Source organism: Mirounga leonina, unplaced genomic scaffold (assembly GCF_011800145.1).
Source record: "Mirounga leonina isolate KUSES-001 unplaced genomic scaffold, KU_Mleo_1.0 Mir_129, whole genome shotgun sequence".
Taxonomy (NCBI): domain Eukaryota; kingdom Metazoa; phylum Chordata; class Mammalia; order Carnivora; family Phocidae; genus Mirounga; species Mirounga leonina.
Window position 1 is genome coordinate 49,130,166 of NW_023270323.1, and position 15,122 is coordinate 49,145,287.

General features: G+C 39.2%; 1 protein-coding gene across 5 annotated transcripts in view; it reads left to right on the plus strand.

Moving 5' to 3' along the window:
* Positions 1-15,122, plus strand: part of RFC1 (replication factor C subunit 1) — an 86,711-nt gene that overhangs the window by 57,163 nt on the left and 14,426 nt on the right. For 3 of the 5 annotated variants that reach the window (XM_035005124.1, XM_035005122.1, XM_035005120.1), the window contains 9 exons: positions 163-240; positions 1,219-1,306; positions 2,834-3,105; positions 5,436-5,543; positions 7,783-7,962; positions 9,143-9,247; positions 11,157-11,556; positions 13,189-13,301; positions 14,977-15,091. In XM_035005124.1, the coding sequence (XP_034861015.1) occupies positions 163-240; positions 1,219-1,306; positions 2,834-3,105; positions 5,436-5,543; positions 7,783-7,962; positions 9,143-9,247; positions 11,157-11,556; positions 13,189-13,301; positions 14,977-15,091 (1,459 nt within the window). The remainder of the gene's footprint in view (positions 1-162; positions 241-1,218; positions 1,307-2,833; positions 3,106-5,435; positions 5,544-7,782; positions 7,963-9,142; positions 9,248-11,156; positions 11,557-13,188; positions 13,302-14,976; positions 15,092-15,122) is intronic. The other 2 variants (XM_035005123.1, XM_035005121.1) reach the window with 1 other exon arrangement.

Sequence of the window (15,122 nt, forward strand, 5' to 3'; positions counted from 1 at the left end):
AAGCAAACCTGTGATACTGAACTATTAATATTAAGTAGAAGAATGTCATACTTTCTGGAAAATGTTTTTTCCAGTTTCTTCTAAGTATCATGACTCAAACATTTAAAAACTTTCATTTACAGAAAGAAAGAAAGCAACTTACTCTGTTGGTACTTTTTACAGCTGGAGAGACAACTACATGAAGATGAAGAGTTTGCCAGAACGTTAGCCATGTTGGATGAAGAACCCAAGACCAAAAAGGTGGCGTTTCACCAGGCTGTTTGTTTGCACTCTGAATATACACTGCAGATCAGTGTTCCCTTTCATACCTGTGTATTCGAGGCTCTGGAGATACAACCATGAGTCACTCTTCTAGAAAGAAGCTAAATTATTTTAATTTATAAAAATGTTTTTGGAGAAGCTTATCGAGAAACTTCTTGGTAAAGGAAGGTTGATCAGGCCAAAGCCAACCAGAACCCTTCTTCACAAAACAATGAATTGTAACTTTTACTTATTCTCTGTCACAAATGGGTTCTTATGTACGTGATCTCCAAAAAGTTAGCCTAGTTTCCATTGAATCATATTCTATTAATATTGTCCGTATCAATATCTGCCTATTTTAAAAGATTTTACAGAAGGTGGGTATAAGACAATAAGGAGTTGGGGGGACTTTGTCATTTGAAAAGCCTTACTCCCCTGAAAGGCATTCAGATTATAATTATTAAAAAAAGAATACTGTGTTAGGTATCCTGATTTATGACCTCTTTGTAAAATGGAGATTTGAGGGAGCAGTGGAGAGAGTGGATTTTTTTCTTTCCTCTTGAGAAAGGTGCTCTATTAAGCTTTAGATTGTTTTTTTAATTTAGTCTTTTGGGTTTAGATTTTAGTTTTCAGCTGCGTAATATAATTTGAGAATTGAGATGAAAGAAACAGAAGCAAGTCTTCCATTCTGACAAGTTGGGAACAACTGTGATAATTTTTTTATAGATGTATTTTTTATAACCTTTCAACAGTTTCCTCATCTGTAAAGTTAAACGTAAGAAAAAATGCTTCGTTTTGCCAGAAATTGTATGGATGAATGAATGAAAATTTATTGTATTGTCTTCTTGCTTTGGAAGGTGACCCTTAATCTTAGAATTAAAACTTAATTAAATTAAAACTTTGGTCAATTTTAACAACATATTTTGTGGTAGTAGTTTTCCTATTATTTGTCGCATTTGACACTTCAAATTTTCTTAGGTTCGGAAGGACCCAAGAGAGAGAGAAGCGTTTTCATCTGTCCAAGGCAATTTAAGTAAAGCAGAAAAACATAAATCTCCTCATAAAGGTAATACTAACAGAGAAAAGTAACCTGGAACATTTACAGAAGAAAATTCGTGATAACCTGTTTAAACATTCTATTCAAAAATTGCCTTGTATTGTTAGGTAGACATTATTTCATAGGGATATTGAAGCATGTTCTTCTTAGATACTTTGAAAGCTGTATTTGGATATTAGCTGGTGTTGAATGCCTGTCTACTCTATGAGTGTTGTAAAAAATATATTTAAGTTCTTGGTTTCATGTTAATGTTAGTTTCCAAGTGTAGTGCAACATGTGGGCTTCAGTATATGATGATGGCAAAGGACTAGATGTTTCGAGCTCATAGAATTGACTTGTAGTTGTCCAGATCATCTGAATCTCTTCTGCTGATTGTAGGTTTTATTTTTTACTGGTCCTGATAATCTAAGTATCTGCTAATATAGATGGTCTTAATCCTATAAGTAAATTCATTCATATAGTCTTGAAATTGCAGGATTTGGGCTTTCAGACTATATTATAAACACAGAAATTAAAAAAAAATGTATTTATTTATTTGAGTGAGAGAGAGTGTGTGTGCTCAGGTGAGCAGGGGAAGGGAGAGAGTGGAAGGGAGAGGGAGAAAGTCTGAAGCCGACTCTGTGCTGAGCAGGGAGTCTGATGCAGGCCTCGATCTCACGACCCTGAAATCATGACCTGAGCTGAAACCAAGAGTTGGACGCTTAACTGACTGAGCTACCCAGGTGCCCCTACAAACACAGATTTTTTATGTTGACATTCTACTCAGTAAGTTTTCTCTGTAAGTTTCAGATCATTGAAGTTTATCTGTGGAATAAAGGCCATGTCCTTAGATGTAGTTTACTATATCATTTGAAGTGATGAGTTATTTATATTTATTTATTTTGGTGGGGGGGAGGGGCAGAAGGAGAGAGAGAATCTTAAGCAGGCCCCATGCCCAGTGAGGAGCCTGATACGGGGCTTGATCTTACAACCCTGAGATCCTGACCTGAGCTGAAATCAAGAGGTGGATGCTTAACTGATGCCCATAAGTCATTCATAGGTGCCCCATAAGTCATTTATATTTAAAAAGTCATAACAGGAACCCCATAAGTCATTTATAATCAAAAAGATCCTTTAATTTGAACCGGTTATACAAAAATGTACAAATGTTTAGTTTTTTAAAATAATGTTCTGTGTAAAGAACTAAAATCTTAATGTGAATGTTAAGAAATCATGGGGCGCCTGGGTGGCTCAGTTGGTTAAGCGACTGCCTTCGGCTCGGGTCATGATCCTGGAGTCCCGGGATCGAGTCCCACATCGGGCTCCCTGCTCAGCGGGGGGTCTGCTTCTCCCTCTGACCCGCTTCCCTCTCGTGCTCTCTGTCTCTCATTCTCTCTCTCAAATAAATAAATAAAATATTAAAAAAAAAAAAAAAAGAAATCATGATATGACATTGTGTGCTACTAAGATTATTCAGTTGAAAATGAAAAAAAAATCTCGATTTGGGGGTGTCATTTTTTCCCAAAACAACAGTCATAATCTTTTCTTTCTTCCTAGTAAAAACAGAACAATTTTCAGATGACAGAAAGAACTGCAGTCCCAAGAAGCAAACTAAAATAGGATCTCAGCAACATTTGAAGTCATCCCCTCACAAAATAGAAGAAACTTCTCCAAAAACCAGTTCCAAGGTAGCCCTTTTGAAAAAAAAGGGAGAGAGTTCTTATAAAGAAACAGAGCCTGTGTCTTCAAAAAGAAAAGAAAATGCTGTTGAATTAAAAGGACAGACAAAAACTCCTAAGAAACCCAAAAGTTCTCCAGCTAAAAAAGAGGTAGAAATTTTCTAAAAGTATATCATTTGGGGGCTGTGTGTTGGTTTGGGTTTGACTGTTCTCAAGTTTTATTTTTGGCTTTAGAAATCATTACAGTACTTTTAAGCTATCTGACTTAGATGCTGTTGCAGAATATAGCTTATTAATATAGCTATATTAGCCAATATTTATTATTGCGTGTATTAGATATTGCACTAATACGTATGGGATCTCATGTAATCTTCACAACAACCCTGTAAGATGACTTACTTCTATTATTCAGTTTTTAATGATGAGGAAACAGGCTGATGAAAGAGTTAAGTAACTTTTCCAAGACCATGCAGCTAGTAAGTAGCAGGGCCAACTTTGAACTCAGGTCCTCTGAGGCCCAAGAAACAGCAGTATAACAACATGGTGGCTCTGAGCATGGACCCTGGAGCCATTTTCAGATCACATAGTCCTGCCATTGAGCAGATATGTTACTTCCTCTCTCTCTGCTTTGGTTTCCTCGTTTGTAAAAACAGGGATAATAGTGGTATCTGAGTTAGTATTCTGGAATATTGGAATAGTGCCTGTTCATAGTAAGTGCTATGTTTTTGCTATTATTATTAAAATAATTTGCATTTGTCCTGAGTGTATCCCTTTTTGCTCTTGTATAACAGTGTTGAGATAGTGAAATCGTTTGCAAAGGCAAAAAAACCAAATAATGCAGAATGGTTTTCAGAATCTTTGTTTTCATATATATTTGAGAATTGAGGGATTTCTTAAAATCTCTCATTTGGAACCACCGTAGATTCATAATGGGAAACCACTATTCCTTCAAGCCTCTTAGGCACTTACAATTAAAAGTAGAATATTGTCTATTTTAACTGCTTATCACCATTATTTTTTAGCGCAGAGCAGTGAAATGGTGATTTCTAGATACTTTTGTTTGTGGTCAGTGCTCATAAATATGCTTAAGGGAACAATTAACTTTTTGGTCTCCAGTTTTTCTTCACTAAATACTTACCTGGTGGATGAATGTTTTTCTTCAGGCACACTAAGCATGTTCATTTTATAGAGGCTGGTCTATTTTTATTAAAGGAGAAGAAATCTTTAAATGTTACTTTACTCTTCACCTTATTTTTCAGTTGGAATAGAAATGACTTAGAACTTTTACTTTTAGCCGTTTGGGGAATATCAGAGTGTTTAATAAATTCAGTCTACCTTGGTTAAGTAATTTTGACTTCATAAATGGGTATGCTTCAAAGTTACTTTATAAGTTGTTTATAATTCAGAATTATGTTTTTTACAGAATTAATGTTACAAATGAATAATTTTCCCATTTTGGTATGCATTGGACTCTCCTATGAAGCTTGTTAAATATATGGTTTTGTAGTCTAGACAGGTGTATTTCAATAAGCTCAGATGGATACGAGAACCACTGTTAAAAAGTAGGATTAGAGTCTAGGAGCAGCCTCTAATGGCTTACTTATAACCAGAGCAGCTTACTTACTTTATTGATTAAAATAATTTATTTGTATAAAAGTAATATTTTGTCTCTTCTCAAAGGGATTTGAGCTGGCTTATAAGTTAAAAAAATGTGAAATAGGAAGTAGAAAAAACAAGAGACCATTCTTGTAGTGGTTCTCAAATCAGAATTATCTAGGATGTTTTTCCCCCAAATACACATGCCCTGGCCATACCACATATATCTGAATCAGAAAATTAGAGTGAGTCCAGGGATATACAGAGTTTAAAAAGTTTCCCCAGGATTTTCTGAGATAGACCCATAGTAAGGTCCCCTGAGAGAAACAGAATAGGAGAGATTAAACCTGGAAGGGAGGGGTGGCATATAGAATGTGTCTACTTTTGGGAATAAAGCTTGCCTGTTGTTTGAACCTGCTGTGTATATGAAGCCATCAGTTCTCAGCCTGTTGTGCTCATATACTCAGAGGTATAGGGCCATTTACTTTGTTTTAGGGGTGTGCAAGGGTATAGGATAAGATAACATAGGATATCTTCTTGTGTGATCAGGTATACTTGGGGGAAAATTAATTTTTTCATTAAAATATGCATGGATATATTATGGAAAAGAACTTGAAATTCACATGAATTTTTGAAATAAAATACACTTTTTTTGTGTCTTTGTTTGGGGCTAGCAATTTGGCTTGTGTACCTAATCTGCCCTTGCAGTATGTGCCTTTAGAGGGCCAAAAGGCTTGAGAAGAGCTGATGCAGGGAGGTTTATAAGCCAGGCATGCCTAAACTGGGGAGTCCCTGTTAAAATGTTAATTTCTAAACAAAGAAGTGACTTAATGTGTTTTAATTTTACATGAATTTCGCCTTTTTTCCCCCCCCTTTCCCCAAAGTCTGTAAGTCCTGAAGATTCTGAGAAGAGACGCACTAATTATCAAGCTTATCGAAGCTACTTAAATAGAGAAGGCCCCAAAGCTCTGGGCTCCAAAGAAATACCAAAGGTATGAATGCTGAGAGGGCAGGCTGTTCTGTCAGGGCCTCTGGCCCCTGGGTCCATGCATGTATTCACTATGTTCACAGCAGCAGAGCATTGATAATTAAAAACAGAGGGGTGCCTGGCTGGTTCAGTCTGCGGAGTGTGTGACTCTTGGTCTCAGGGTTGTGGGGTTGATCCCCACGTTGGGTGCAGAGATTACTTAAAAAAATAAAATCTTAAAAAAAAAACAACAACAGAAAAGCCTTAGTCACCATCTTTGTGAATTAGGGATATTTATTCATGTAATGAATTACTGCTTGATACTATAAAGAAAAATTGTCCTTTAAGTAACTCATAATCCTAGAGGGGCTCCGTTTTGAGGAATATGGTAATCATGGACTAGTACTTTTTGCTGGTAGTGTGGATCCACCAGAAACGGAGATTGAAGGCGTACCAGAAAGAGAAGGATAATCAAATGTAGTATGAAATTTTTGAGAAGGTAGAAGCAGAGGGGATTCAGGTCACAAATGGAGATTAGTAGTTTCACTAATAAAGAAGGGGTGAGGGTGAACCTTAAGGGGCTGGTGGGTTGTGTAGGAGGCTAGAGGAAGATGTCAGCCTTGCCTCTTGCTTGTGGTGTAAGACAGACTAAGAAAGACTCAACAAGCTCCTCTGCTTGGGAGGACTTTTTTTTTTTTTTTTTAAGATTTTATTTGAGAGAGAGCACACAAGTGGGGTGGAGGGGTTGGGGCAGAGGGAGAGGGAGAAGCAGACTCCTAGCTGAGCAGGGAGCCTGATGCAGGGCTCGATCCCAGGACCTTGAGATCATGACGTGAGCCAAAGGCAGAAACTTAACCGACTGAGCCACGCAGGCGCCCCTGCTTGAGAGGACTTTAGGCATAGTGGAGTCCTGAGGGGACTCAGTGAAGGCAAGGTGGTGGAGGAAATATTGAGTAGAGGTTGAGGATATTGGGTAGCTTGCTGGTCCCGCAGTAAGTGTTCTAGAGTGGAAGAGTTTGGTTGAGAGGCTAAAAGTGCTGAGATTGGTTGTAAAATATATATTCAGAGCCACAATGGGTAATAATTCAGGATAGGTGATTAGGGTGTGGGATAGAGGCTTGTATGTGGACTTTTCCAGGGTCATTTTGAATTTGTTGAGAAGAATTTAAATACTTTAGTGTTCACAAGATCATTTCAGTCCTAGAATCATAAGGCTTGTAGGGACCTTGAGATGTTGTTAATCAAACCATTTCTCTCCAAGCAGATTCATAGCTTTTTTTTCCCCCCACCCAGTCTTTGAATTTCGTTTAGCTTCTTCCTTGCAGGCCTGTTTTAAGTCTATGTTGATCTTAATTCTCTATTCAAAGGGTAATAAGTAACTTGGAATGGTTTACATAATTTTCGTTTTGCTTGGTTCTATCATTTTATTGAACCATTGTAAAAATTTAAAGAAGTCTATAACTGTACATAGTTCCAATTAAGATTAAATGTCTCCTCCACCCAGTTCTCTTTGGCCATTGTCTTTTGTATATCGAATTATCTTTCTAATCAGGAGGTAATAAGATCTTGCCTTTAAGTTACTCGCAGGTTGTTAGATTTTCTGTCATAGAGTAAGCAGAGAGAAGGGCTGAAGCTCAAACTTGTTTAGCCTTTTTAGAGTCAAATCTTTCCTTTTTTAACAATAACAAGAAATTCTGTAGGTGGATTGCATCTAGTTGTTTATTTAGTTTTGTAAGTTAACTAGTGGTTTTTTTTTTTTTTAAAGATTTTATTCATTTATTTGAGAGAGAGAATGAGAGAGAGAGAGCACATGAGAGGGGGGAGGGTCAGACGGAGAAGCAAACCCCCTGCTGAGCAAGGAGCCCGATATGGGACTCGATCCGGAGACTCCAGGATCATGACCTGAGCCGAAGGCAGTCGCTTAACCAACTGAGCCACCCAGGCGCCCTAACTAGTGGTTTAAATATTAAAAAAAAACACGAGTAGTATGAATAGATAATTTTAATAAGCTTTGTGAACTGTATTGGATGTATATTTTTCATTGCTGGTTTTGTTAAGTTTATTAAATGCTAACCTCCGTAAGAATTTCTCAGGATTTAATTTCAGGTTCTGCTTATTTGCTGTGAATTTCCTGCAGATTTTTCATGCTGAGATTATTTATGATGTCAAATGAGAAAAATCAACTTCCTGCAGTTTTGGTGCCAAATATTTCTTTGGAAGGCTACCATGTAATTTCCTCTCTGCTTGAACATTTTGGTTTTTAGGGAGCTGAAAATTGCTTGGAGGGCCTTACATTTGTAATCACAGGAGTGCTGGAGTCCATTGAACGAGATGAGGCCAAGTCTCTAATTGAGCGTTACGGGGGCAAAGTAACAGGAAATGTCAGCAAGAAAACAAACTACCTTGTCATGGGTCGTGATAGTGGACAGTCCAAGAGTGATAAGGTGGGTCCTGCTGTCTTCTCAACACAGTGAAATAGCCTGCTTGCCTTGGCAGGGTCTTACTGGGACCATTTGTAGCAATGCCCTCTACACAGAATTAAATGAAGAAAAAAGTTGGAAAAAGTAATTTCATCCCTATATTGTTTCTTCCACAGAAGTGTTCTTGGCTTCAACGTCAAGATTTTGGTTTTCCAGTTGAAGGCACAGTTCCTGTGTAGTTGACTTTCTTAGTGTAGTATTCTAGTTTAGATCATTTTTCATGGGTAGAAGCAAATACCGTTTTCTTTTTCTTTTACTCCTAAATATTCCTATATATGCCACTGTATACTTCATCTTAAGTTCTGTTTATTGAAAGCTCTTTTTGTGTTGGGGAAAATTATATTTAGCTCCAGGTAACAGAATATCTGGTAAGTGTGATTTGGCGAATAGCTGCTTATTTTCTTACCCAACAAGAATCCCAGAGGTAGGCAGTTGCTGGGGATGGCCCAGCAGGTCAGTGATGTAGTTAGGCTACTTCCATCCTCCATTTCTGTCACCTTTACTGTGGTAGCTTTAGTCTCTGTGCATGTTGCCTTGTGTTGCCAGGTAACTGTAGCTGTAGGCATTCAAGTCCACATTTCAGGCAGGAAAAAGGACGCAGTGGCAAGATGTCACAGTAGCTGTGAATGGCCTTAGAAGAGTTTTCCTGGAAATAGCTCTTACAGAATTCCCCTTAGGTCTTATTGGCTGGAGCTGTCACGTGGCTATTCATAGCTTATAAGGGAGTTTGGGGGAGGATGAGGACTTTTCTGATTCTTCAGTCATAATTCATCACTTGGAGATGGACACATCGGAGTTATTTTAACAGGGAAGATGATGGGAGAAAACAAAAACTTCAGGCGAGTCCATCTTGGAAGGCCCTAGTGGCTCTGCCCCTCCTAGGGTAGAAGAAAAGATAAAGCAGTCCGCAGAAGTGCTAATGTGACACGTCCATTGCCAACCTGTCACTCTTAGGGGATGTATTTGTTATTTGCTCTAGTTAATGGTACTTTTTCATGAATATGGTTTTTAAAAATATTGCAGTTATTCTAATTTACAAATGTGGTTTTCACCTATGAAGAGACCCTAGAATTAGTAGTATTTTTTTTTAACAGAAAGTAATGGCTAGGATATGGTTGTAATGATTTGTATTTTTAATCAATAGGCAGCAGCCTTGGGGACAAATATTATTGATGAAGATGGCCTATTGAATCTGATTCGAACTATGCCAGGCAAGAAGTCTAAGTATGAAATAGCAGTTGAAGCTGAGGTTTGTATAAAATGAACTTGATTTATTTAAGGTATATATGACAACTTTTCTATTTCATAGAGATGTTTCGTGAGTGGCTGTAGACCTGTTGCCTAAAAGATTAACTTCCCCTTCTACCACAGATGCATTTAGTTGTGGTATCTTCTTTATCTCCTCCAGTATGTGACAGTTCCTCAGCCTTTCCTTGTCTTTTTATGACCTCGAGACTTTTTTTTTTGAGACTTTTTTTTTTTCTAAGATTTATTTATTTTAGAAAGAGAGCACGTGCGCATGAGCAGGGGGAGTGGCAGAGGGACAGCTGGGAGAGAAGCAGAAACCCCGCTGAGCAGAGAGCCTGACATAGGCTCGATCTCATGACCCTGAGATCATGATCTGAGCTGACATCAAGAGTCAGACACTTAGCTGACTAAGCCACACAGGCGCCCTGGCCTTGAGACCTTTTTTTTTTTTAAGATTTTATTTATTTATTTGACAGAGACACAGCGAGAGAGGGAACACAAGCAGGGGGAGTGGGAGAGGGAGAAGCAGGCTTCCCGCTGAGCAGGGAGCCCGATGCGGGGCTCGATCCCAGGACCCTGGGATCACGACCTGAGTCGAAGGCAGACGCTTAACAACTGAGTCACCCAGGCGCCCTGGTTTTTTGATGTCTTATCATTAGATTGAGGTTATGCATTTTTGGCAGGAATTCCACAGAGTGGTATTTTGTTCTTCTCAGTGCATTATATTAGATGTGTATGTTAATACGTCTTTTTAATTTTTTTTAGAGAGGTGGGATAGGGGAGAGGCAGAGAGGAAGAGAGAATCTTAAGCAGGCTCCATGCCCAGCGTGGAGCCCGATGCACAGCTCGACCTCACCACCCTGAGTCGATATGCCTTCTTATTGGTGATGTTAATCTTGATTAAGGTGGTTTCTGACAGGTTTCTCCACTAGTAAAGCGACTCTTTCCCTTTGTAACTGATAAATATCTTGGAAGGGAACTTGAATACTATGGTAATATCCTGCTTCTCCTCAAACATTCACCCACTAATTTCAGCATCCACTTACTGGCAAAGAGGCACTGTTTTTTTCTTTTTTGTGACATTCACACCATAAAGTTCACCCTTTTAAAATGTATTTCAGAGATTTTTAGTGTATTCCCAGGATGGTTGTACACAACCATCACCAGTATCTAATTTTATCACTCCCTGTAGCCAGTTAACCATCATTCCTCATACCCAGCCCCTGGCAACCACTATTCTGTTTTTTGTTTCTATGGATTTGCCTGTTCTGGACATTTTATCTAAAGAGAAACATGCGATTTGTGACCCTTTGTGTCTGGCTTCTTTCATTTAGTATGTTTTCAAGGTTCATCTGCACTGAAGTACATGTGTCAGGACTTTACTCCCTTTTTTTTGGTGATTAATACTCCATTGTGTGTGCATACCACATTTTGTTTATTCATTCTTCAGTTGATGGCCATTTTGGGTTGTTTCTATTCTTTGGCTGTAATAATAATGTAATTATATAATTAATATATAATTATAATTACATATAATAATGCTGCTGTGAATATTTGTGTATAAGTTTTTGTGGAGGTGTTAACTTTTAATGAGTCAGAAAGCTGGAACAAAAATTTCTTAATTTTTTTTTTTTGATTTCAGACTGATTACAGAATATTATTTGTAAACTTAGCATGGTCTCACTAAAAAAATTGCATTTGGGTGCTTTTTGGTGTGTTTGTTGTTAATTTTTATCAAGTTTGGAAGGTGGTGATTTCCACAATAGCAGGGTTCATTGTGAAAAACCAGACCCATGCTGGGTAGCTCACTTGGATATCCCAGATTAACCCTATAGAGTACGTTTAGCAGGATAGATATTCTGTATATCTTACCAAGTTTCTTTTTTTTCCTCACTTTTCCAATTTTAAAGATGAAGAAAGAGAAGTCCAAATTGGAAAGAACACCTCAAAAAAAAGACCAAGGAAAAAGAAAAATTAGCCCAACTAAAAAAGAGTCAGAATCTAAAAAAAGCAGACTGACTCCCAAAAAGGACAGCTCCATAAAGTCAGTAAAAAAGGAAACCAGTGTGTTTTGGAGATGCCTGGACTTCGAGGAGCAGGTGGCTGAGGAGACAAACGGTGACAGCCGGGCTAGGAATTTGGCTGATGACAGCAGTGAAAGCAAAGTGGAAAATTTGCTCTGGGTGGATAAATATAAGCCAACCTCGCTCAAGACCATAATTGGACAGCAAGGTGACCAGAGCTGTGCAAACAAACTCCTCCGCTGGCTCCAGAACTGGCACAAGAGTCCATCCGAAGATAAGAAACACGGTGATTTTGCAGCTTCCTTCATTTTTGTGTGTGTCTATCACCATGTAATTGCTCAGTTCCACATCTGTGAGAAAGTAGAATAGTTGGTTCATTCATCTCTCAGCAGACATTGAAAGCCTGCTCTGAGTCCAGGTGCAATACTAGACCCCAGAGGTGCTGTTGTGAACAAAAGCGTCTTCCTCAGTTTGCTCACAGTCAGTCACAGACCTAGATGAGCCAGCAGGTAAGATATGTGGTGCTGAGTCCTGTTGGAGGGGTAAGTGTAGGGCCCCAAGAGCAGGGAGCTGTGTGGTCAGGGATGTGGAGGTATGCTCCCATCCCAGGAGGAAGGGGTAGCTAAGTGAAGACTTGGAAACGAAGCAGGAGTTAGCTGGGTGAAGGGAAGGAGGAGTGTTGTGTGGGAGAGAACACAGGTACCAAGGTCTGAGGATGTGTGAGCGAGCCACTGAGTGCGCCAGGGAGACTCGGCGGAGAAGTGTGCAAATTAACAGCTGAGGCACACTCCAGACTAGGCAGCCTGAAGATCCCAGCGGTGCATTTGCTTTCAGGAGGGCCTGAGCTCTGGCTTCTTCACCATGTATTTGTCGTGGAAAAGGAGCGGTATAATCGGTGTTTAATGTCTAGGGTATTATTGGAACCGAGGTTTCAGATCACAGATGTTAGTAGTGTTCTCGGGAGGTGCACCCGCAGCCCTGGAGGATACTGTGTGAAAAAAAAAAGAAGGCAAAATCCAGTGAGCATCACAGTGAATTCCCAGAGTGATGACTGGGTTATCAATGTCCATCTGGTCACTAGACATTGGCCGATGTTGCCAGCTTATTTATGACAGAGGATGTAATTTAATGATACAGGTTTAAATTTGAGTCCTTTTCTCTTTCTAAAATCACATAAAATCTTAAAGGGGGATATAGTGCTTTGTATGCCTGGAGAAGACTTTATAAGGCTTCAGGGGAACCAGAGTCCCTTTTCCCATGCCTGCAGCAGGTTTAGCCATCTCTCTCTCAGACATCGTGTCTGTATAGAGCACCCTTGATGTGTCAGGCCCCCATGTGATAAGGGGAGAAGAATGCTTTAGAGTTGAGCTGGGCAGGGTAGTTGCAGATACACCATCTTCAGTTCATTCTTTTTGTGATCAAGTAGCTGATTATGCTCGTTGACATGTATTGAGGCATGCCTGGCTCTGTGATCAGCATGTTCATCCTGACAGTATCCCTGCCAGTACATTACTGTTGTTACCCTCATTTTACAAAGGAGGAAATAGGCCCAGGAGGTTAAATCATTTCTCCCAGCTGGTGAGCGGTGGAATTAGGAGAGCTGGAGTTAGGATTGGAGCCCAGAAACTCTGCTCCCTGACCTGTGCTTTTGTAGGAAAGGAAACCCATAAAGTTATGGTTCAAATCAGAATTGGGGAGTTAGTTTTAGTGTTTTATTTTGGGTGTAAGTGAGGTAGGCAGTAGAGTTTCAGTAAGTGCTCTGGAAACTGTTGTTTATGGTTTGTAGGAAATATTCTGCAAATTTAGAGGTAAATTGGAGGACTGCTCTTGATTTTCAGTTTCTGCACAGTGATTCTTGCCATTCCTGAATTTCTCTTACGTAATATAGGTTAACACTCTGGAACTTCTTTTTTTCCAGCAGCGAAGTTTGGTAAGTTTGCTGGCAAAGATGATGGCTCTAGTTTTAAAGCAGCGCTGCTCTCGGGCCCTCCAGGTGTTGGCAAGACAACCACAGCCTCTCTGGTTTGTCAGGTGAGTGTTGTGTCTTAGTGCAGTTGGAAAGCTAACCCAGGAATGGGCATGTGTAGCAGATACATACCCGTGTGTGTGTGTGTGTGTGTGTTAGTAGGTCTGCGGCATATGTATTTTAACCTGCTCTGTATAGACTTTGTAAAGTCAAATTTTTAGAATTTACCTCGGTTCTGGGGATATTTGTCATTTTCATCCTTTTCTTAATATTGGTAATTAAAATAATAGGTAATATTTGTGTGCCAGGCCATGTGCTAAGCCGTTGGGTGTATTATCTTTTAGGTAATATAAATATGTCTTATAGACTCTTTTTTTTTTTTTTAAGATTTTATTTATTTATTTGACAGACACAACGAGAGAGGGAACACAAGCAGGGGGAGTGGGAGAGGGAGAAGCAGGCTTCCCGCAGAGCAGAGAGCCTGATACGGGGCTCGATCCCAGGAGCCTGGGATCATGACCTGAGTCGAAGGCAGACGCTTAACAACTGAGCCACCCACGCGCCCCCTGTCTTATAGACTCTTATGGATAGAAATACTCCATCCTCATGTGACAAATGAAATGGGCTTACAGAGGAGGCTCGTGGCCCAGGTAGTCTGACTCTTCACCGCTCTGGGAGCCTGCCTTTGTTCTTGTCTCTACAGCTGCCATTTCTAGACCGTGAGAGGGGAGACACTAGAGCAAACTGGAGTTCATGTATCATGAATGTGAAGTGATATATGAAGTGGTAGCGGAATGATGAGAGATTTTATTTATTTTTATATTTACTGATTTTTATTTTTAGAAGATTTTATTTATTTGTCAGAGCACACAAGCAGGGGAAGCGGCAGGCAGAGGGAGAAGCAGGCTCCCCGCTGAGCAAGGAGCCCCATGCGGGACTCCATCCCAGGACCCTGGGATCATGACCTGGGCCGAAGGCGGATGCTTAACCGACTGAGCCACCCAGGCGTCCCAAAATGAGGGATTTTAAACTTCTTTTAAATATACTACTGGATTTCCCAACCCTTGTCCTATAAGCATAATTTAGCTGGTAGAACAGCTATATATTTTCTGTTTTATTACAAACATTAAAAAAAAAACAAAATTTTTTCCTAGTCTCTACAATTGTAAACATGACTTTTTTCTCCCTTTATTATCATCATTATTTTGGAGGGGAATTGAGTTAAGGCTTTTCATCAATAAAATCAATTTTGGGAAATGAGTCAGAATAACTTGATTTTTCACAGCTTGGTAAGAAGATTATGTATTGGGATGGTTTAATAACGAATGATTTAACTTTATCTTGAAGAGTCAAGAATTATTTTTGGTAACTATCTAGATTAATTCTGTATGTGATATTGAAATCTTGGGATGGGTATATTTAATTCTTTATAGGATTTTAAGAAGTAAACTTAGTAAAATTGCTTGTTCAGGTATACTCTTCTAGATTAGTGATTTATTAGCTGTGGTTTTAAGATGGAACTTACGTGTGTGTGTGTGTGTGTGTGTGTGTATGTGGTATATATGTATATATTTAAAAAATCTCTTAATATTGTGAGGCATGTTATGTCATCGTCTTTGTCTTTTTTATCCATGGTTCCTTATGTCATTTTTATGCCCACTTTCTTCATTAATTGCCTTGTTTTTGGGGAGAGTTAATAATTTGTATTGCGACAGTAACGGTTTCCAATATTTTGGTTAGGAATTGGGATATAGCTACGTGGAACTGAATGCAAGTGACACTCGGAGTAAGAACAGTTTGAAGGAGGTTGTTGCTGAATCACTGAATAATACCAGCATCACAGGCTTTTATTCAAGTATGTGGGTATTTGAACTGTTTTCTTTGGT